The 25,799-nt window shown below is 36.7% G+C and overlaps 1 protein-coding gene across 1 annotated transcript in view; it reads right to left on the minus strand.

Moving 5' to 3' along the window:
- The window catches only part of LOC133524214 (transducin beta-like protein 2), a 101,006-nt gene that overhangs the window by 4,696 nt on the left and 70,511 nt on the right, over nucleotides 1-25,799 (minus strand). Inside the window, exons 4-5 of the mRNA XM_061860104.1 lie at nucleotides 20,870-21,242; nucleotides 15,672-15,860 (exon numbers count right to left, since the gene is read on the minus strand). Of these exons, the coding sequence (XP_061716088.1) occupies nucleotides 15,672-15,860; nucleotides 20,870-21,242 (562 nt within the window). The remainder of the gene's footprint in view (nucleotides 1-15,671; nucleotides 15,861-20,869; nucleotides 21,243-25,799) is intronic.

Consider the following 25,799-nt stretch of genomic DNA (forward strand, 5'->3'; position numbering starts at 1 on the left):
TTTACAATGTTATAAGACGCATAAAGTGCAACTAAGTAGTTGGCAGGTATATGACACGTATTTATAGGTTTATGTTCCAATACAGTTCAAAATTGCAATCGTAACAAAATAAAAAGAATAACGAGATAAAATTTGAGACCAGTAGGCCTAGGATGGTCGGCTCTTTATCATTTGTCACCATGCCTGTCACGTTCTAACAAGTATGTAAGTGCGAAAGTGACGGACATCGTGACAAGTGATAAAAATTGAACCATGCTGCCACCACAGGAGGGCTAGGATGGTCGGCGTTTTGTCATTTTTCGCCATGCCTGTCACGTTCTAACAAGCATGTAAGGTAAGCGCGAAAGTCACGGGCATAGTGACAAATGATAAATATGGAACCATGCTGCCACCGCAGCAATTTAAGTTTTCTTCTAAGTATGATAAGTTTATGATGTGTATAAAACAAATTAAAAAATCAACGAAACATAGTTATATAAATGAAGATTCCATATTCAGGTCCAAAACTGAGACAATTGAAGAAAAAACATTTCTTCTGTTTCCGTCATATAAATCAACGTAGTTCATCATGTCATGAATGTGTGTTCTGACATAGTTCACGAGCAAGTGCGATAAAACACTTGCATGTGTCACTTTTGTTGACAACAAGGCGAAAATAATCCGTTAGCAATATTCAAATAAGCAACTTTCGCTTGGCAGCTAAAGCAGCCGTTGTACGGCAGACATCAGGCCATTCAGGCCAGCTCTGTCGTACAACGGTTTCTATCGATCAATAGCGTTCTGGCGAAAATCTTATCCGATGACCGTTTTTGAACAAATTTCGGCAACATCAAAACACGAAATGTGCATCGTAAAATGTCTAAACACTTTTGCGTTAAGGTTGCCGTAGGCATTAATAGGTAGCCGTTAGGTATCCATAGTTTTATTTTGTATGTAGACATAGGCAAGGCACAGACAAATAATGTAGTAGTTAGGAGAATTAGATTAAGTAAAAGTGGCACCATCTTACCGGGCACTACCTAAAGGTTAGTGCGCCATCGCTCGAAACCATGCTGCTATACCTTTAGCCTTTGATCTATTAGTTGGGGCCACTTTTTGATATTTAAACTTAACAAATTGAACACATATCAGTGAAAGAATACGGATCAAAGTCAAAAGGCGTTCTAAAAGTTATCATTATGTGTCGAAAGATGGCAGTAAATGTACGTCACTACAAAGTTTTCTTTGACAATACACCTCTATTTCAAATTCTCTTTTCTTAAAGCTATTAAATAAAACAAAATATTGCTAAAGAAATATAACTATAGGCGGTATTTATATCACTATCCTGTTAAAGAGCAATTTTATAAGATATTTCAACAAAATTCATCAGAATGAAACAGGAGTTGCAACAATTTATAGCCTTAGGATAACTGAAACTAATGGCGTTGAAACTCTAGGTCCATGGGGTCCCAGCGCGCACAAGTTTTTTGGAGAAATCGCGAAACGTCTGGTTGACGTAACTGGTGACCGAAGAGCTGGCGGCTTCTTCGCACAACGTATCAGTATTGCGATACAACGAGGAAATGCCGCCAGCATCCTTGGTACAATGCCTCAAGGGCCTATTTTAGATATAAGCTAGTTATAGTAATCATCTGTATATATCCATTATGTATATTGTTATTGTCAATAAATATTTTTTACTATTTATGGTAGGTATATATTTACCATATATATATTTCACTTCCATTCTATAGCAGTGGTACGTCATTTGGTTTCACACGGTTCGCGTGTGACAATACACAGAATGACAGGTTGTTGCCAAGAAGGGCCCAGGCAACGGTTAAACGTAGATAAGTACGTACATTTCGCAAACAATTTAGTTTGAATTAATCCAACGCCATTTAATTTGAAGATTTATTTTTCCAATAACTAAAAAAATTGACAATATGCCAAAAAATCCATTTTATTCCAAAAATGCCTTACATGATTATGGAAAAGAACTGATACTCTTCAAACTGCTGGATCGATTTCTATCAAACATAGCTAAGAACCACCGCAAGAAAACTCACTTACACGTATAAAAACCCGCATCAAAATCGATCCTTCCGTTGGAGAGCTACGATGCCACAGACATTGGCATCAAACATGTAACACCCCTCTTATTGCATCGGGGGTTAATAATAGACTACAAGCAGGTACCTACTTAATCCAAGACAACCCTCAAAATGTCAAAGATTACATATGCGATTTTACATGCAATAACAATTCTAAGGCGACCAAAAACAATACTGACATTTGTAGAAATAGACTGCGTGACTAGACACTGTTGTGACTATGACTATGTTTCGACTCATTTTGTCCCCTATACTTACTATTAAAACAATACAAAAACACAAGCAATTATCATAAAAAACAATTATCATAAAAACTATAATGTGGGCTCGTGTGTGTACTAATTGCAAACACTGAGGACGGCTTTATGCCCTTCCGTCCGGCAAGGCAAGGACGTCTTTATTTGTACTTATTGTATACCCGACACGTCCTGGCCGTCTCTTTTCAATCGCTACCCGAATGATTAGAAATCGAGTGAGAGAACCATTGTAAAGTGACCTCCGAGATAAGAGTAATATCTTCTTTTTCATTCTGTCATAGGTACTAGTACTAGGAAGTATCCTTTAGTGTCAAACCGAGTAAGTAGGTGCATCGGGGTAACTTCGAAAGCGGAGATAAGTTTGAAAATGGCAAATATCCAATAGGTTAGGCCAACAATCAGCTTCTCCATGTTATGCCTTGGAAATTAACCAGCAATAAATATAATGTGTCCGGTTCCAATGCTTGAAGCTCGTAAATTGTGGAGATCGTAAGTGATGATGTGGAGTTCGTTTAAAAAGCATAAGAGTACTATTTAACTTATACTGGTTGGCTGAAGCCTGCGACTCGCCATTGTTCAAAGCGGTTGTAATATTACCCCTGATAACATAGGATGAGATATCGACGTCGGCGTAGGTATAGATAAAGGAGCCTTGACTGCCCGCTCAATAAATGCAGTCTTCCTATAGCCTCGAGAGTTAAAAATACATACAAACGTTATTGATTTTGGCCGGGGCTTCGACTGGAACTGAGTTAATTGGTTAATAATTTACTTAGGAAAATTGAAAGGGAAAAATCCGATACAAGTAAAACAATTAAGACGGTATCTTCGTCATGAATCAAGTCTTCGTCATAATTTTGTTGGCGACATCGTTATGATGCACATGGCAAATGCAGGTAATTAATATTTTATGAGTTACCTATATTAAAAACCTGATCTGTTGGATTTATTCTATTTTTTACTTCTAAAACACTGTTATTTATAACGAATCAGTTTTATAAGGTGGCACCACCATTCTCCACGTAGCAAACTCTCGAACCTATAAATACATGAAAGATGAACACTATAATTTTATTAAGAGACTATCTGAGAAAGTTAATTATTATGTTTACTTGTTAACATTATGGAACTAAAACTAATGTGACGCTATGTACGTACAACAATATTATTGAGAAATAAAACGAAAATTCAAACTGCTAGATTTGTATGGAAATTAGACACTATCAGACTTTAATAATTTATCGTCAATGGAATTGATAAATATCATGCGATAGCCCGACTTGCCCGAGTGCAAGCAATAATATAGATGACCTACAACAGGTTTATACCTATACCTAGTAAGTGATATTTATAGTAAATGATGCGACCCAATACTTTCTAATAAATTACCATATGTGTATCATTTTCAGGGTTGTGCGTAATTGATTATCACTCACGTGCTTGATATTTATCAGTGCCTTCTATTATTACATGTAATAAAATAAGGGTGACCGCTGGTAACTACAGCTACCAAAAGCATGTCAGTGAATAGTACATACTTATACAGGTAATTTTATACTTAAAAAGAGGCACCCACCTGATTTTTGTAAAATAACTTGTGCTACTGAATAAATCATTTTTTATTTTTTATTTATTTTATTTATTATTTATACAGTAATACAGTATGGCTACCAATATATTTTGTTGTAATTTTATTTGATATTTCCCGAAAAACGTTTGCATCAACGTCTACGGGTTTATTTGACTGGTCAAAGTAACGGATCGTGACCTGAACATTTCTAGCCCACATAATTTCATAACAAAAACCTTTTGTTCTTGACCTGACCTTCAGCTATAAGTATATTGTAATTTGCTGATGCCTTGCTAAAATGTGATATACTTACTGTTTTTTTATTACCGATACCGTAATCTATGTGCAAAAACTGCGCCTATAAAGTTTATCGTTATGCTAGTAACGTTAATATATTCAAAAATTATAATTAGTCTTATAAAGTAGTCTATTTTTGCCGAGCGAGGTCGTGAGTGCTCGATGCTCGAATTTAGGCATTTCCTCTATTCTTACTACGTAACGATCTCGATCTCATAACACAGACTCACGGGAGTGATTTGTTTACCTATTGAGATAAATTATTAGGTGCTTCGCTTCGATTTGCCTGTTTCATATAATTCATTCACTGGACTCTATTTTTTTTGGGATGATTGTAATAATAGTTACCTACGTTTAATAGTTAACTAGTTTACCTACGAGTAAAAAATCTCTCATATAAGATCAATCTTTAAGTTTTTTGACATACTACATTGTTCCCATTGTACGTACTCAAAGAGTTAGTCAATTCGTAAGAACTGGTACAATTAGCAGAATTAGCTAAGCGAATAACAGTAATCAGAAAGCTCTGTTCCCTTAGAAACGTATTTTTGCTGCTGACTGTAGGTAAAGTCACCTGTAATAACATGCACAAAGAAGTGCGCAAAGACATGATACAGTCATATAGCTCTAAAAATAAGATTATATATGATACTTTGCAAGACATTATTAATTTCATTTATTACAATGCGACTATACGAGGATATACACTAATCTGTCGATATCTGCATAAAGTCCACAGACAGCGCCAGCTCTTTTGGGTCAGTCCGTAAATAGGTTACGATAATATAGAGATGGGCCAAATATGGAGTTTGCCTTATACAAATATATATTCGGTTCAGATTTTATCGAACCGAATATTCGGCCGAATTATTCGGTTCATCTGCAAACATAGGCAATCCCTAGAAACAAATGGATCACAAGGCAAGGGACTCGCAAAAAAAACTTTCAACACTCCAAATAATCAAAACATCCTATGGATTCAACATGTCTCATGTGTTTTAATGAAAACGGGAAAAAGTAGCCTAATGGAAGAGAGTACTTGAAAAGTTCTGGACGAGTTTTCATTTTACAGTGTTGCAACAATATAAACACAATAAAATATATTTGCCGAATATTTGGCTCTTCGACCGAATAATTCGGCCGAATACGAACATTGGAAAACTTGCCGAATATGACGAATAGAGAATATTCGGCCCATCTTTACGTTAATATATGCATACGAGTGTGTTGTGTTCATCTCCCGCAAACTTGGAAGTCGATCAATTATCTAGAATTATTTATCATGTTTACGCAACACTTACGTATTGTATGTATCCACTTAGAACATGTATACCGTTTTACACGTGTATCATGATAAAACCACCTATAATAATGAGTGTGATGGGAGATACTTCACTTAATAAAATTGCTAAGTAATGACACCGTTGGCCTCAGGAGATTTAGGTAACTATTCTTGTAGGTAAATCGAGTCGTAAATTACTGTGCACAGGTAGTCTTTAGACACGAAAGGACAACAGTTCGTTTTTTTTTAACAATCAAGGAAAGATTTTCCGCTTTATTTTGCTCCTCTGATTGCTTCTTATGAGCTAAATCTATTCGGCAATCTCTCGACAAAGGTATTTTTAGGGTTCCGTAGCCAAATGGCAAAAGACGGAACCCTTATAGATTCGTCATGTCCGTCTGTCTGCCCGATTCTGTCACAGCCACTTTTTTTTTAAGTTTGTCATCTGACCTTCCAAGGCCAAGGGAAACTAGACCTTATTAAGATTAATGAGGTTTTCTCACGATGATCAAGTTTAATCTATATTGCTCCGACATTGAAGTTTATTAGAATGGGGGGTCCCGTCCCTTCCACAGTGCTCTTGCAGTGAACAGTGAAACGAAATTGGGCCTCGCTCATTGGATTCTTTGGTACTGACAGATACAGACGACCTTTTAGAGACAACACACTTTTTAAGTCAACGCTTATGCAAGAAAAATAGACTATTACACTAATAAGGCATTAATAACAAAACTTAAACCGGTGACCCATTCATAATATGTATACATATTATATTATACAGATTGGTTACAAGAACATGACGCAGATTCAAGATCATATGAATTTTACTTAAAAACAAGCACATGGCCCCATAAAGGTTTTAAATTTTTCCTTGTTAATGTTGTGTTGACTAATGGTCAGACTCCCAGAAGGAAAAAACATATAGTCCTTGCGTGAATATTGTGAAAATTAATTCGTAGAAAAGTATATAAGACAAATTAATTTTAAGAAAATTTGGATATGAAACGCTCTGGAAAAATATATACAAAGTGTATGCATATTCGACGTCAATAAAATGACTTGATTTTTATAATTTGAAATGAAATAAATCAATACTATTTCTTCTGTGTTCGTCGTTTCGCCGTGACTGTAAATCGTGAACAATCGCAATGTTGCTATATGATATGCATATGACACGGTCAAGGGCTATGTTAGCTGCCTCTGCATAAAAGAAAAACTTTCTTGATGTGTCAGACCACCTTGAAATGGATCTGCCCTCGATTTAACTCAGCATATTTTTTCTACATTTTCTAAGTAGCTATAAAATATTGAATACATCCTAAGACTGTTTCGAACTGTTCCTAATTTAGTTGAAACTAATAAAGTAGATTTAATACCAATAAAAAAATGTAACTGGTAGTAACTTCAGAGGTGCCTCCTCGCATAATAAATTACGATTCATTTTAATACTGACCACAATTAATTTTTAATTTGGGGACCTGACTCACCTAACCTACTTCAGACTAAAGCGTTAACTAGTGACAAAGTTGAACGTTGCACAACGTCGTTTTCACTAGTTTATTATGTGAAACTATAACAGGTTTTGGCAACATAATACGCCTTTGAAAATAGTTAATTTTCTAACCGCGCCCGCCGTCGCAAAGTGAACCAAATCAGCCAAATTAATAGTAAATAATACGTCAAATTAGAAGCCAAATACAAGATAACATCAACCATAAAATATAAGTACTAACGTTCACGTCTATAAAGTTTGCCAAGCGTTTTTTATTGCGTATTACTTACGTCACAACATAAAACACACGAGTAGTGACCTCAGACAAGCTACTTGGAGATGATCCATGACCATGACAAGCTTAACTCCATTAGATTCGAAGAATATATTTATGAAGATAAATTCGGAGCTAGGCTTTTATAAACAAATATAATATATATTTTTTTACATTATTACACAAATTGACTAAGTCCCACAGTAAGCTCAATAAGACTTGTGTTGAGGGTACTTAGACAACGATATATATAATATATAAATATTTATAAATACTTAAATACATAGAAAACACCCATGACTCAGGAACAAATATCCATGCTCATCACACGAATAAATGCCCTTACCAGGATTTGAACCCGGGACCATCAGCTTCGTAGGCAGGATCACTACCCACTAGGCCAAACCGGTCGTCATTAAATATAATAATAATAATTCAGCCTATATACGTCCCACTGCTGGGCACAGGCCTCCTCTCATGCGCGAGAGGGCTCGGGCTATAGTCCCCACGCTAGCCCAATGCGGATTGGGGACTTCACATACACCTTTGAATTTCTTCGCAGATGTATGCAGGTTTCCTCACGATGTTTTCCTTCACCGAAAAGCTAGTGTTAAATATCAAATGATATTTCGTACATAAGTTCCGAAAAACTCATTGGTACGAGCCAGGATTTGAACCCACGACCTCCGGATTGAAAGTCGGACGTCATATCCACTCGGCCACCACCGCTTATTTAAACACAAATTCCTACAAATACCAAATTTTGCTGTATTCCATTGCACTCAATCGCAATCATATCAGAGGTCAACGTGGACTACGTGGAGGGCACTACTTATGGATAAAATATAAGGAAGTAAAAATTAATTGGATTGGATTTCGTGTCGATTCAGTAAAAGTCTTATTAAATTGAATTGTTGACTCTACGTTCGTAAAAATGTACATAGATATTAGATATAGGCTTCAATTACAGGTTTCGGCTTTCAAGATCTCCATGACGCTTATTCATAACATTTTGAATCAATTTTAACAAGTCTTTGTAATAAGTTGTTGCCAAAACTCGCCCTAGCTACATATCTAAATTCGCTAAACTTTGTCAATTTTTTTATTATTATTTATTTATTAATAAAACTTAAATCTATCATTACAGGTTTAGCCTAATGCGATAGACAAGCGAGAAACCAATAATCAGAGTTATTGACAATATAATTATAAACTTAACCTAATGTTAACATTGCAGCCTTTGTGAGATCATTCAGAGAGCACGTAAATATGTCCAACTTCATATTGATTTAAGTTTTATATTTTCGAGTGAGTAGATATTTTCACATCACACTATACATCTGCTTGTGTTTGACGCGGACTGTACATTCTAATAATAGATTGCTAAGTACATGCACCTCATTAAAAACTTCCACATGAAAAACTAGGTCATCTAGTCGTGTTTAGTATTAAACTAAACCGTGAATTATTCAATCGACTTTTTTTATATTATTCATGAGTATAATTACAATTACAGCTGTTATGGCAACTGACATCAACAAAAACTTAGCTTTTATTGCCGGTTGCTTGGTTGGATTTTACAATGTATAATTACATAGATATACTCAATTACCTATGTGTATATTAATAAAACTACAAACGCTATTTACAGGAAGCGAACAATTTTATCTGATACGATTATATAGAATCGATGAATTGAAAAAGCTAGTTATCGATTTTACTTATACCAAGACTGATTATTGTTAATTTACTTTTTTTGGTTGTACCAGCAGTCGATATCTTATATTATAGTCTTATACTTGAGTAGGAAGGTAGAATAACGGGTTGGCTTAAAATATTGAGAAGTTTTATTTTTGAACACACAAAAAAAAAGCTATTAGTTTTTGGATTATATAATGACGAACTGGAGCATATTCGACATTATAAGCAAACACGATAATACCTATAACATAAAGTCCACCTTAGATTTTTTGTAGTGTTTTCTGACCGTCCGCATAATGCTTTGGACAACGTTTTGGTCAGTATTCACAACTGTTTAATTCCATTAATTTTAATTATTTCGGTATATAAACTTCTCGTCCATTAAAGGCCAACGTTCGGAGAGTTGCATTGCATGTTTTGGTAAAAATGTATGTGATGGTGTTTTGACTAATTTTAGGCGCTTGTGGCAAAAGTACTAAATGATTCCATACTTCCGAATGTCCTTAAGGCTCGACTACTCGAAGGTTTTTGGGCAATTTTAAGTGCATTTATATGTGTATAGCGATGGGTGGCAAGTAATTTCGATAATAGAATAAAATAAAAATACAATGAAAATCCAAATGTAATTAAAGAGATTCGACTTGAAAGTTTTCCAAAGTGTAATGCAAACGGTCAGAAGCAAGTTACGCGAAGTTAAAGAAAGGGGGCATTTTGTTATATTATATCATTTGCTTTTAAGGCTAGATATATGTTCTAGTTTGTTATTATAAAATCCATAAAATAAAACTATAGCTATTGTCTTTATTCTCTGGTTTTCGAAAATAAAACTTCTCATTACTTTAAGCCAACCTGTTAGTACAGTAAAGCAGAGACACAGAAGGGAGAATAGACCACTTGAGATCACAAAGCTTTGATTTAACGATTTCTGTTACACTGGGAATTTTCGTACCTAAAACTGATTAGCAGCGTATATGTGACGCTCGTGGGATTGCATGCCCTCAAAACCTACAGAGTTCCATTTCTTTCAAGTTAGCCGATTAGTCTGCCACCGGTCAAAAAAGTAAAATTTACTGAAATATGCCAAAAAGGAAATAAATAAGAGTAGCGGATGCCATGCGGTGCGAATTCACCGTTTCCTTTATGCAAAATGGATGAAATAAATTTACTGCAATAGTAAAGGCCACTGTACACCGTATGCACCACGGCTGCGGCTCTCAGCCGACTGCGCCGACTGTCTGAAGTCACATTGTAACGTAAGTGTAAGGCACGCATTCCAAACGATCTCAATACGTCACTTATATGTACCAATTGAAACATTACAGCCGGCAAGTGCACGCGCGTATTTGCGCGGGGAAGCCGTGCTGCATAATGATATACCTAATGTAAAATGTTATTTAGCCTGAAATAGGAAATATCCTTGGCTCGCAAACTGTGTATATGCCACATCGTAAGTTTCCTTTATTTACTATAGTGGTGCATCATAATCTATTGATTCTAACGCCAAGCTGAAAACGAACGAATCTACTTATCCCGTAGTTTTCGAAGTATTTAAATCTTAACATGTTAAGAAAAGTCGGCGACATATGGGCCAATTTGAACGTGCACTGATATCAAACCGATATTAGAATCATATAAGTTAGCTGTCATTTGCGCGGGCGGGCGTCTCACTCGCACTAATACTTGTGCGGACAAGTCTCAACGAAATGAATGCGTGAATGACAGCTGTAGTAAACACCCCTATGATGGAACAGGCACCAGTAATGGGATGGTATGGACAAATCCTGTAAGACTAGTATTTACCATTAGTTTTTAATCGGTGGCAACACTTTACCATAAACAAGAGCCAAAGAATTACTTAAGAAGACTAAGGTTTAATTTTTCCTTGATATTTGTTAATTTGAAAATTAATGGCGCCATACATCCCATGATTGGAGCAAAAACCTATAGTTTTAATTGGTTAATAATATCGAAACCAATTGCAGTAGCTTTCATTCAATACATAGAAAACATAAAGGACGAACTGGACATTCAACTTTTAAAGCGGTAGAAATTTTACAGGTGTCGGTGAAATATCAAAAATACTCCATTTTGTCTCTTAAATGTCCCATAATTGGTGCCATTAACATGACTGATACGATTCTATTCCAAATTCCAGTATCATTCTAATATCGGTTTGATGCTATGTGCTTATAAAGCAGTATGTTTAGGTGTACCTGATACATATAGATAAATATTTATAGAGCATAACATTTTAACAGCTGTTTTTCTTTACCGCTACTCTATATGCCTATATGTGTTTAAAAATAAAGACCACTTCAAAACAGCCAGACAGAATGTTCGCAGTAATTTTAGATATTTTGACAAGAGTATAACTGAGGGAGCCAGAAAGTCAAGTAAAAACAGGCATAGGAAAAAACATATAGTAGGTTGGAATAAGTATGTCTCGGATGCTCATAGGGACGCTAGGGAGAAGTTTCTGTGCTGGATTTATGCTGGAAGGCCTCGACAGGGCAGAGTTCATCTTGAAATGGTTGAAAGCCGGAAGCTCTTTAAGTCAAAGCTAAAATGGTGTCAAGGGAAGCAGGAACAAATTAAATGTGATATTCTAGCCACTTCCCATTCAGCTAAAGACTTTAAGGGCTTCTGGAAAAATACCAATAAACTCAGTGTAAAGCCTGGGGTCCCTGTGAGTGTCGGGGGTGTAAGCGACGGGAAGAGTATCGCAAATGCATTCAGGGAATTGTTTACTGTATCATCATTATACCAACCTGGCAATAAGAGAATGAGCGATACTAAGGCCACTGTGGGAGATAGTACCATACAATTTACTGCAAAACAAGTTGAAAAAGTTATTAGAACCATGCAGAGGGGGAAATCTCCGGGGCACGATGGCCTTAGTATCGAGCACCTTAAATATGCAGGACAATGTCTACCTCATGTATTGGCCATGTTCTTCTCGTTGTGTATAAGTCATGCTTACCTACCTGAGCAGCTAATGAAAACAGTAGTTGTCCCGTTGGTTAAGAACAGGACAGGTGACATAGCAGATTTTGCAAACTATAGACCCATCTCGCTTGCTACTGTCATAGCAAAAGTACTTGACAGTCTGCTTGACGAACATCTTAGTACTCACGTAAGAATTCATGATGCCCAGTTTGGGTTCAGGGCAGGATTATCCACGGAGAGTGCAATTTTGTGCCTTAAGCGGGCTGTCAGGTACTATAAGGATAGGAACACACCAGTTTTTGCTTGCTTCCTAGACCTATCTAAAGCGTTTGATCTGGTGGTATATGATTTGTTATGGGATAAGCTAAGAAAGTCTATGGTTGCACCCGAGTATGTGTCCCTTCTAAAATACTGGTATGCCAACCAGATCAATCAGGTAAGATGGGCTGGGGAGTGGTCCGACCAGTATAAAATGGAATGCGGTGTCAGACAGGGCGGGCTCACGTCTCCTGTCCTGTTTAACTTGTATATTAATGGGTTGATTGAAGAGTTGAGCAGCATGCATGTTGGATGCCATATAGACGGTGTATGTGTCAACAACATAAGTTATGCGGATGACATGGTGCTGCTCGGCCCCTCAATCAACTCCATAAGGAAGCTGGTACAAAAATGTGAAAGCTACGCCGCTCAGCATGGGCTCAGGTATAATTCGAGTAAAAGTGAGATGGTGCTTTTTAAAGCGCGTAAATATAATCCACAAAATATACCTGAGGTCAGGCTGGGTGGGGTAGTGCTGAAAGTAGTTAGGAAATTTAAATATCTAGGTCATATAGTAACAGAGGACCTAGATGATGACCTGGATATTGAAAGAGAGAGAAGGGCCCTGGCAGTGAGGGGCAACATGCTCATCCGTAGATTTGCAAGATGTACAAGGGAAGTAAAACTCACTCTTTTTAAAGCTTACTGTACATCTTTCTACTCATGCAGTCTATGGGTGAAGCATACAAAACGCGTGTATAACATGTTAAGGGTCCAATTTAACAACATCTTCAGGATGATGTTCAAGCTGCCTCGCCACTGCAGTGCGTCCGGCATGTTTGCCGAGGCGCACACAGATGACTTCTATGCCATCAGACGCAAGAGGATTGCCTCTCTGCTGAGACGAGTGAGAGGTAGTGGTAATGTCATCCTGAAGATGGTGGCTGGACGCCTTGACTGCCCCATTCTGGGCCACTGGGTAAAGATTGTAACGGGGAGGGTAAAATGATAAAATTAGTTAATTATGAAAATAAGATAAAACAGAATAATTTAATTTAATGTAAAATAATTTTATAATTTTATATTTCATTAAATAATTTTGTAATTTAATTTAATAATTTGTAACTTATCTGTAATAATTTATAAGGTAATTTAATTTAATTTAATTTAATGTAATCTAATCTAATACTAACATAATGATATAATTTAAAACTAACATTCTATGGATTTTTAAACAAATCTGAAATAAATGATTTTTATTATTTTATTATAACACAACCAGCAACACCGCCGCAGTAAAGGTGTATAATAAATTAGAATTATATCAATATATAAAGGAATGCCAGGATCTAAAAATATTTTAATGAAATCTGAAACAATATTTCATTAGTAAGCCCTATTATTCCATCAAAGCATACTATGCTTAGTTAAGATTAAAAAAAAGACATTTATATATTCACTCTGATTTTGTGTTCCCTCTTTTTATGTTTCTTCTATTTTGACTTTTTTTCTTAGTTTTATTGGCAATCTCGAACTAACTGACATTTAAAACCATAAAATTAATTTTATTACTAGATATATTTTTAATTTCTTTTGTTTTTTGTAATTAATGTTGACATTACCGGTGGTTTAATGTTCAATATAAATTGTATTTGCATGCATTGTACTATTTTTTAACTGAAAATAAACGATTGATTGGATGCACGTTCGAATTGGCTTGAAAGTCGATATTAGTAAATTTTTCTCTTTATATGAAATACCTACTAATTAAAACTTATTATTATAATAAAACTGAAATTCCGGCTAAAATTGCAACACTGGCTTGATTCTCGGTGCAATAAATTGATTTCTTGAGTCGAGTTTCCGATTGTCGATATAGCTTTATAAGGTAATCCGTCGGTTTGCTGGTAAATATTGGTACAAACCGAGGGCCATGTGGTCACGGCCGTTTACGCCATCACATTTACGTATTTGTACAAACGTACGAGGCTTCGTTCATGGCTGCCTTAAGACCGGAAAGATCATGCTAAAATTATATTGCATACAGCGAGCTGCTAATAATAAAGACTGATAATGTAAGTAAAGTTAAATAAAATCAAAACTAGTCTCGGCCTTATGTATAACACAGTAATCTCTAGAGCATGGGTCGGCAAACCGCGGCCCGCGAGCTGCAGGCGGCTCTTGGAACATGCAGTTAGGGCTACAAAACACCCAAAAACCAGCACACTCGTTCAGGCCTTGGTCCAGTCAAAACACCTTGTGTGGCACTTTGGCTATTGCAGTTGGCTCATCTCTTCAAAAGTTTGCTAAACCCTGCTCTAGTGAAACGAATTATTTTGATTTCTTAGAGGCATACGACTTTTGTACTTTATAGATACACTGTTTACCCCTACAGCAATTGCTTTTAATCTTTAAAACGCTTAATATTAAATAAATAAAAAAAACATCTGTAGGCAATAAACTGTCGAAGATAATGTGCGCTATACCGATCGTTAATGTGCCGGATTTAATCTTAGTGATTAGATAGTCGTTTTTCCGCGTGGCAATCAAAATGATCATCATAATCAAGTTCACCTAGATTTATTCTTCGTGTGAATCGTATGATTATTGGCTCAGCACACTCTGCAATCAAATTATACGAGTCGCTTTTATCAAAATGTACCTTATGGCAAATTGTATAAGGTACTCGTACATACTTTTGAGAATGAGAACGTAGATATGGAAATACAGATAGGTTTCGGCGGCCGTACGTCCAAATGGTTAAGTTATAAAGCTATCTATAGCTGAAGAAACTGATGAGCAACGCACGCATTTGTCAAAGATTTTTTTGGCCATAGCTGGGCGGTAACTTGTTAATCCTTTGATTAACGAAGTTAACATATCGATTAACGGATTAACTTATAAGTCACCGTACCGCGAAAAAGATATTTTAACAAGTACTTTCCGGATAGTTAGGACTAATTGGCTCTGTATGTACCTATTCTAATTGCACAACTTAATTAATATGGTATTGCATTAAATGATATAGAGGAAAGGTTTGGTGGACGATGAACAATCTACTATGATTACAAAGGACAGAGATAGTTTAAGTTGATTAACGAAGTTAAGTATTTGATTAACGCTGCCCAGCTATGGTTTCAGCCATGAGGTCATGCGATGTTTCCATTCCAGTTACGATTATGAAAATGAGGCATATAAAAACGATAACTTAATCCTTTGTTCAGTATGACTCAAATATTAAAGCTTTTTTTTTTCAACACCAGCAAGTGGGTTTTAATGGCGCGTACACACGTGTTGTGTGTAGTGAATATACCCGCCGTGTACACTATACACGTTCTCCACGGTGTCGTACAGCTGGCCGGTGTACGTGTCGTAGAAATCTACCGAGCCGTCGACGGCCTGTTTGTAGCACGTGGGGACCTTCGCCGATGGCGTAGTTTACTGTAAGTGTTTTTTAATGGTGTGCTTGTGCATACGTGTTGTGTGTAGTGAACATACCCGCCGTATACACGTTCTCCACGGTGTCGTACAGCTGGCCGGTGTACGTGTCGTAGAACTCGACCGCGCCGTCGACGGACACGGCCAGCACTTCAGCGTTGGGAGACAGCGCGATGCTTGGTGGGTTCGCAGTCTGCGTGTACTGGCCCGTTTCTAGCACGTGGGGACCCTCGCCGATGGCGTAGTTTACTGTAACACAAGGATTAGTTTTGTACAGTCACGGTACCACATATCAATTCGGACAAAGTACCAAAAATATGTACACACTATCTTAATGTAAGCGCAATAAGTCTATAGATATTTTTGGCACTTTGTCCGTGTCGATATTTAATACTTTGAAAGTTGACACTTGCTAAATACAAAACAGCAAAAAATGTAAGTTTAACTACTTGAATTCGCGCTAGATGTATGAAAGCGCTTGCGAGAACGCAACTCATGCTAGCAGGTCTGGAAGAATTAAAAAAAAATCAAAGCATATGAAGCGTATCCTATTAAAAGTTCCTATTGTGTAGGTATTATTTTATGGTCCTTTTAGGCATCTTTAGTTATATCAAACTCTTGCACTTTCACTCTATCTTCAGTCGTAAGATAAAACTAACGAATAATTATTTTCCAATGCAAAAAATGTGATTTCTGCCTAAGAATAAGGACATTCACACTTTTACACATAACTTCATATTTACATATTAGGTAAATATAGACAGGACTTCTCTGGTGTTAGAAGAATAGCTAAAGAACTTCCAAATTTTGCACACACATGCACGCCATTTGAGACGCCTCGTCTCTTATTATGAATCCGACCATGACGTAGCAAAAAAGATCAGCTGTTCCACACATTTCGGACGAGCACGACTACCTGTTACAATTTCGTGTGGAACAGCTGATTTTTTGTTTACTGGGTTGTACCATAAAACCGTTCAGTATGAATAACCATATTCAATGTAGCATGATTTTAATTACACATCTTTACCTTAGAATTCTATATACATTTCCATTGAATAATCTAAACGGAACCAAAGTATGTAAGTAATGTGTTTACTGAGCTCAGGGCTTGGTCAAGGCGAGCTAGGATTATCTGAAACCGCTTAGTCAAACATTGTGTCTTCATTCGTTTGGTTTACTTTACTATGCTCAAACAGGAAAATTCAATGTAGAACGTGTAGAACAGAAAATTCAACCTAATGACGTTGGTGCATATGATTGGTAAACGTGATACCTTAGCGTGATAACATTCATAGCTACAGGTACTGTTGGGTGGATGGGGTTAGCCAGTCGAAGACGACCTGTGTGGCCTAGTGGGTAGTGACCATGCCTATGAAGCCGATGGTCTCGGGTTCAAATCCTGGTAAGCGCATTTATTTGTGTGATAAGCATGAATATTTGTTCCCGAGTCATGGGTGTTTTTCATTCATTCTATGTCTTTAATGTATATAGGTAATATTTATTTCTTTCTTTCTTATTTATAGAGGGTGCCATCGTAATTTCCCTGATGTATAATTATTGTTTTTTTTATGTCCCGGATGCCAGCCCTTTAAACCAAATTCCATAGAACAAACCTAGAAACAGGGGAAACCTGCTGGCGCCATCTATTACAACCTTTCCTTTTCTTTAAACTGTATTGAATTATTGAGTTGTGTATAGCGTTCTGTATCATAACTTAAGCATCTCTAGCAAAATGAGACTGTGAGATTCGTCAAAAATAAGCGTAAACAGAAGTCAGACTTTTACTGGCTCAAAATGACTAAGAATTAGTAGCCGAGCGGTTAGGGGTGGGGCATTCAAATCGGAGATTTTTAAACTCGGGCCAAACTTATCGACGGGTGTTCCAGAGCTAATAAACGAAATAGCTTCAATACTCGTATAACAGATATAGACAAAAAAAATCACAAGATTATCAATTGTAGTTATTAAGGAAAACATTGTGAGGAGTCATCTGCGAAGATTGCTTACTATGGGAGCAAGTAGATTAGTGTAATTTTCGATATTTATTTATTTAATATAAACACCGGTGTATTAAATCCTCTTGTATAATAGAGGTATGCACCCACCATTCAGACATGTAGGTATAGACTAGTGTTGCTATTTAGAATAACTGTCGGGGTGTTAGTGAACTCGCAATTAGCATCAATTACTTTTGTTTGTTGACTTTATTCGTCAGACTCAAGTCAATTTTGCAATTGGGTACTTGACACATGTTGAATATTATAACAAGATTTAGCTAAATGGACAGAAAATGAGCCATCCATTATAAAAAAGTGGAATTCAAAAAGACATATTGAGATTATAAAAAAACACAAGGCTCCAACTCGTCTCAAAAAAAAATTAATAAAAAAAAGGTACCATAAATTCCTTACATTTTATTGACAAACAAATTGTATGATAACTATATACATAAAGGCAATATTTCAGGGTCAAAAATAGCAACTTTCTTGATGTTCTATTACATTGAGGACAGACTATTGTAATGTGACGTCACATAACAATATCATTTTGTTGGAGGCGTTTCAATCGTCGAGTGCGAGCATCAGGCTTTAACTCTCATTTCTGACCTTTGTGTTGCTTAAATGCCATGAGTCCTTTATAGACATTCAATTGATCCTAAGGAAATTCAAGATCGATTGACATTAATTAAAAAAAACTGTCAAGTAGTCAATTGGACTATTGCCTCAGATTGATTAAGTGCGATGCGGCTATAGAAATAAAGTAGGTACTTGTAAGGTCGACGTTCAAGATATGTTGTACTATTGTAATGAGGCAACGATATATTTAGATATTAGGTACCTACACACCTAAATTAATATTTTTGACTCCAACTATTCAAATACAGTCACTTACAATAAAATGCTAAACAACGAAGCGAACAAAAAATGTAACGTGCTCTTATGTGCCAATTATTTTTGAACGCTTAGTTGTGCAAGATATTATTGCACCTGAGGTAACTACGAGAGTATCTAAAATTCACGAGCCCAGTCACAAGTTTTAAAGTTCTTTGGCCAGTTTTACTTTAGGAAGTCGTATAAATAAAACAACAAGTCTACATAAGAAAATTATCACGTTCACATATCCACATGTAGATGTTTCAATTACCTTATTCAAAAGCAAATTTATTGATACTTCCTATGTCTTGTGGTGTAGTACTATTTTAATAAGCCTGAACTTTGAATCCAAATAAATGAACGGATTCGCTTATCTGTCTGCGATTTAGAAATTAGGAATATACACGTCATTTAGATCTACGGTGTGATAACTTTCGCTAATCGGCGGTGAGTCAAAGTCTAACGGATATGTACAGGGTAAAGTCGTAAACTAATCACATTTGACGAATTATCTATACTTGTTTCGCATTTACACGTGTCAAAGCTACTCCCAAACGTTCGTAGCAGAACATTACTTTGATATCTATAGCTAAAATATCAAAGTAATCTCAAACCTCCTATACTTCAGTCAAACACAAAGACAACTTTGAAAAAAAAATTGTTTCTATTTCTTTTTAACTATTTAACCTTAGATCAGCTTTAATTAAAATGATGTTCCCACGTGACATGAGTTTTCAAGTTTAGTAGTACTACGAGGGAGGTTTTACTGAATAGCAACAACATGTGTTTTGAAGTTTTTATTATGAATGGAAACTATTTCAAATATTTATACGACGCCCGCTGTGCGAATTGTGCGTGTAATATTGTTTCGTATGACGTCGTTGTTGTAATAAGGGTAACAACAAATTAAACTGGATAAATAAATAAATATTATAGGGACATTCTTACACAAATACGACCTTCAAGAAAAAAGTGTACTCCCATCAAAACCCCCTCTAGTGTTGCAGGTGTCCATGGGCGGCGCTTACCATCAGGTGATCCGTCTGCTCGTTTGCCTCCTCTATCATAAAAAAAAATAGACCCGCGGTAAGCTCAAGAAGGCTTGTGTTGTGGGTCTCAGACAATGACATATATATATATATATATATATATATATATATATATATAGTGACATATATAGCCTGGGTGACCGAGCTTTGCTCGGTTATAACTATTTATTGTAATATGGTGGTGTATAGGTGATAATCTTAACTAAATTTATTTACTAAATTAAACTTGTCTAAAACAATAAAAATTAAAAAATTATATATAAACTTGAACATATAAAAAAAAAACAAAAGTTAGTCACCGGGCGAGATTCGAACCCGTAACACTCGTTTAGCAGTCCGCGTCTTAACCCGCTGGACCAGACGGACAGTGGCCGGCAACACGAAATTAGCGACCATATTCTGCGTCGAAAGAAAAACGCATGAAAACTCGAAAACACGCGTTTTCCCAAACATAAGACTAATCTAGATCGATTGTTTACCCCCAAAAACCCCCATATACCAAATTTCAGCAAAATCGTTAGAGCCGTTTCCGAGATCCCGGAAATATATATATACAAGAATTGCTCGTTTAAAGGTATAAGATCTCAGACAAAGAAGGTCTCAGACAAGACAAAGAAGGTCTCAGACAATGACATATACAAATACTTAAATATATACAAAACATTCATGACTCAGGAACAAATATCTGTGTTCATCACACAAATAAATGCCCTTACCCGGATTCGAACCCGGGAGCATCGGCTTCATAGGCAGGGTCACTACCCATTAGGCCATACCCGTCGCAGGTCGGTCGGTTATGGCTAATGCACAATGTTTGCCAAATGTCCTAATATTAATCTTGCACACGGATTACAATGAATCCTTAATTAACAATAAATTAGAATACAAAGCTGCAAAGCTCCAATTTAAACTTGTTACAATCGTTACAAAGTATGTTCTAAAAATGGTACTTATTGGTTAGAATCTTCGTGACTACAGCTACTAATACTTGACCGCCTTAGCGTACTACCCATACACGTCAGAGACACGTAACAAGCGATTATTACGAGTACGAGTATATAGATAACATAAAGATTTCCTAAAGCGTTTAGTTTCCTCTCAGTAAGATTGAACGCCGCGGACCGGTTGAGTATCCGCGCGGACTGACCCGCGACGTAGTATAATCGACCAATATCATTAATGTATTTCCTACTAAACATTCATATTCATTCGCCGGGGAACAACGTCTTCGGGCTGACACACGATTTCGTCATCCGTTATCCTCACGTCTATATATTATGTATACGTAAATTGCATTCGATAAGTAACTACGCAGTTCAAGTTATATACTCACTCTTTGTATGATATAGTTTCCAGGTGCCATCCTTCGATATGGTGGCGATGTGCGAAGTATCCACGTCGAAGGCAACGTCGTATATGCCCGACGAGTGGCCGGTGAGATCGTAAGCCTTTGTCACTTGCTTGTACTCCCCGTTCTTTGTGAAGCAGACTTCCATGACTTTTATGTCCGTTACTTGTCCCGTGGCGACCACGAAACGTCCACATGGAGATATTTTGGCAGAGTATGTACTCATCAAATAAGTGTCGAGAGTGTCTAGTTTCTGGCCTTTCAAATCCCAAATTACCATGTCAGTTTTCGAGGAACATGACATCATGAATTTTCCGTTGCTAGATATGCCAAAGCCAACGACGTTTGAATCGTGTACCTGCGGGACAAAATTTAAGATATTTTAATATACAAAGTCGAGGGGCGTGACAAATATTATTACACGTCAATTGACACTGGACATCTATTACAAGTACCTATAGATGAGCTAAGAGACGTACATGCAACGACTAGCCAATTAATATCTAGGTGTTAGTACCTAGATATTAATTGGCTAATAATGAGACAATGTGTACTTCTGATAGCAACAACAATTATTATCACAAAATGAACAAACATGTATTGTCTTAGACGGCAAACACAATACATAAGTAGGTCTACTATATTTGACAACATGACAACACAACACGTAAATAGACCTTCCAGAGATATCTTATTAGATAAAATTTATAGATTAATGGTTCCTGCCAGACATTTACGTATTTTACAGACACTTCCATTTTGAAGGACAAATATATGCCAAATAGGTGTAAAGAAATAACACCTACTTTATGAGCAGATAGTTATTTTTGTTCAGTGTCGGTATGTAAATGTTAATAACAATGAGTTGCTTGAACGCAATATTCTTTGTTATGCGGGTCACAGACAACAGTTAAAGCTAACAGTTTAACTGACAGTGAAAACATGGCTTGTATGTGTACCATGAAAGCTGGCAGTTTTTATTCAATAGGTCTCCGTTTTCACCGTCATTCGACAGTTAGCGGAACTGATGACTTGTCTGTTAGTTACTATGAACAATCTCACAGCGAAGCGGTATTTGGAAGATATTCCAGTTCATTGCATAAAAAAATCTAGGAAGGAATATTAATCTCTCTGGAAGACAACAGTCTCAGAAGTGCCTTAAGTTAAGAAGTAGGTAAGTAATAAAGTTATATAACAGACGATTTTATGGTCGTCATGTAAGTAGTCTAGCTCATGTTGTATGTTAAACATTACGGGATAATACCCTCTAGTTTTCACATATATATAGTTACCGAATAAACAGTCGACGGTTATTGAGGAACACGCGTCGCAAAAAGAGCGTAAATGAGTTCAAAGTTTCATCGATAATTAGTCACAAAGTGTGCATGAACAATGACATGAATTACAGCACGAAGCGAGATTGCGACGACACGCGTCTTACAGATAGACGTATCCACACGGAAACCGAGGCGTAGTTTTAATTAACTTGCGTCATCGGGGTCACGACTGTAAGCCCAAGTACGTTTATTGTGATAAAGTGGCAAAATCATAGAACACAACCTACATGCATGCACGGACTGCCTCTAATAGACTCGTTTATGAAGCATGCATCTCTCATAGAGGCTCTCGTATTTATGAAACCCTACGAGCCGCACCATTCAGTTTCATTTGACACTGCTTCACACAAGAACAGCTCATGTTTCTCTATGGAATTTGTGCTAACATTTTACTTGGGCACGCATTAGTTTTAAATTTGCCTCTCTATATGACTATCAATGCGTCATAATCACGAAGTCTTAGAACAATTTGCTCCAAACAGTCTATCAACTCATCGTAGTTCGTTAAAATTAACTTGTACGAAAAGTTTGACAGTTATGACATTACATCTGACGCCACTATATTAAACGTTGATCAGTTCGTTGGTTGTACGTAATGCAACCCGGCCTTACATACATGCTCGGTCTAACGGGAAAGTGATCTGTGCTCTAGCCTCCAGCGAACAATGGCTTGCTGCTGTGCATGTACCGAGTTCAGAGGATCGTCGTACGCGCAGCCTCGAAAATATATTTATATACAGGAAGGTTCGCCGCCCGTTTTCCTCGCGTTCAATGTTTGCATTAAACCGGCTCATTCATAAAATATTCTGTCTCGAATGTGCTCGTCCCTAGCACAATTTGACCCGGACACTGACAGTCATGCCAAGTACATGTAAACAAATGGCAGACATGTTTCATACACAGGTTTAGGCTCTAATTTGTAATTTCTCTTCACGAAAGTTATGTAGATCGGTAAAGCAAATGCCCTCAATTTAGGTTCAGGTCAAAACTAGGCGGTTTTGGGTGTGTACGACTCAATTGTACTGTTGAGCGTTGCACCTAAATATCCCTGAAAATATATATAGGTAATTAAGTTTTATTTTTAATGCAACTGTTTTTCAGACGACTTATGGTAATATTAACCTTACGACAATGAAGTTGAACAGTTTGAGGTCGTACAAGGGTCGATACTGTGAGGGGCGGAGAGACATTGGCTAACTAATATAATAACATTTATTACTATACAATAACGACCCACCTAGCTCATTTACGCCGTTTTTATTGAAAAAATAAGTAGGCGTGGTGTGTTTAAGCATTCGTTAAAATATAATCTTAATGATAGTCGCAACATGAAGGCACTGAGGTCACCGCAGACAAAGCGAGGTAATATGAATATTATGATCGCTATCGATGATGCAAACTATTTTCATGTAAAAAATATATGAAAAAACCGAGACAACGTATAACCTTGCTTATTCTTTTCATATCGTATTCAGAAATTGAGTACATCGAGCAGTTTTCTTAGTGATAATGATGGGAACTACGCAGCATTGAGGCTCGAGAGCTCGATTACCGCTGTAACAGAGAAATCTTGTGATCGTGGCAACAATTACATAAAACTGCATTTATACACTAACACAATGCTAGAAAAGTAATATTTTCAAGTAGCAAGTAACGCTAGTTACACTGGATAGCGTAAACGTTATGACAGCTACTTATTCTTTTGAACTGAATATTCTGATTACAAAATAAGTTTTTTAAAAATTACATTTTTGTTACAAGCTCTAATCGCTGACTGTACTATTCATTCCACAGGCCGCTAACACAAATGAACAGTACTATTCTAACAACCCCGACCACAATTAGGTTGCGTTGCTTTATCACAGGGGTCCTATGGCCAATTGGCCACCTCCTGTCACCATCATCAGATCAGCTCGATGGTATCATAATATTGCATTGTCACTGGACTTACATAAGTATGTATTTTTTTAGCTTCATTGGAAGTCAGGAAGTGGGTCAAATTTCCTTTCAACATTTGTCGCGTACAAACATAGTTAGGTACATACTTACATTGCAAGTTAAATAAAAGCTAGCACTTGCAACTATACTGGAGAATAATGGACCTGACTACAGTTTGTTTAAAAGTTTAGTATTTACTGAATTACCTACCCTTTCTTATCGCTACGACATTATGTAGCTTAATTTTTATTCCTACAATATGGTGCATTCAGTATTAAATATTTACCTACCGACGTCAGATCCTATTGCCAACAAAGAACTATTTCGATTTAAATAATTCATGGAATTATGCACATACATAATCGTATTATCCCTGTAAAATACAGCACAGGCAAGAACTGACATCACAACACAAACAAGCGCATCATCAATGAGACCAAAACAAAGAACATGCTAATCTCCGTTTCTTATTAATACACAATTTTATCAGATACTGGCTACCGAAACGTGATCTTTTTTAAAAACAATAGCACCAATAAGCAATTGTTTATTAAGTTCTCGGAATTTGTAAAACAAAAATTAGACATTCGTGCCTTTCGCAATGCTCACGAGCGACAGCCCGTGAGAAGTCAGGTAACATGCAATACTGTCAGAGCTAGAAAAAAAGGAACAAGTAAATCACAGTAATCGATCCGAGAAATGTTGAAGCGGTGGTATAAAAGACCTATTATGTGCGTGGCCTGATTTGTCTATTCATATGGAGGCAGAACAAGGCCTAGTGCAGGGGTTCCCAAAGTGTGCGCCGCGGCGCCCTGGTGCGCCGTAGAAAGTAAAGAGGGGCGCCGTGAGTTCTATCATTATCCGAAACCACAAATATTCGCGGGTACCTATTTGAGCGCTCGCATCGGTAAATAATATAGCGCCGTGTCACTCTTTTTCGACCGTGATTTTAAATTTACAAGGGCGCCGTTGCAAAATACTAAACTTGTAACTGCGCCGCATGTTGAAAAAGATTGGGAGCCCCTGGCCTAGTGGATTACTGGTCTGACTTCACGATCTTGCAAATAGACTAGTGAAACGTATCGCTATACAAATGATTAGGCTAACACAATGAGTCTTATCACCGCGTGACTCACCAACTCGCCTTCAACAACCCAGGAACAACGCTACCGTTCAATGTCTGTGCAAATGTACCTAAAAAACTGTATTAAAGTTTATAAATAGAGCTGAGAGATTGTCCGTATTATATAATTTACATAGGTCAACATTAACAAGCTTAAATCTTAACCTTCCACATATGAGTAACAATGTGACTGTTTGTAAACAAGTCGTGTTTATTGATTGCTAGTTCGTGGCCATCCGATTGTATTAATCAGGTATATGATTTAGTACATTATGTTTAAACGTCCGTCGGTGTAGCCGTGGATAACTCGAGTGTGTACTTTATTATCGCTCTTAATCGACTGATCTTATTACGCACAACCTACATTTTTAAGCCAAATAAACAAACACCACATAATAAAGAGTCTTCTTTATTAGACATTTTTCTATCCGTAGACAAATGCCCGCGATAAAAAAACTTTTCAGCTAATGATCTAAACATTCTAAACTGCAACCACTAAAAGTATGTAGGTAAATAA

This window comes from Cydia pomonella, chromosome 13, assembly GCF_033807575.1.
Source record: "Cydia pomonella isolate Wapato2018A chromosome 13, ilCydPomo1, whole genome shotgun sequence".
In the NCBI taxonomy this organism is placed as follows: Eukaryota; Metazoa; Arthropoda; class Insecta; order Lepidoptera; family Tortricidae; genus Cydia; species Cydia pomonella.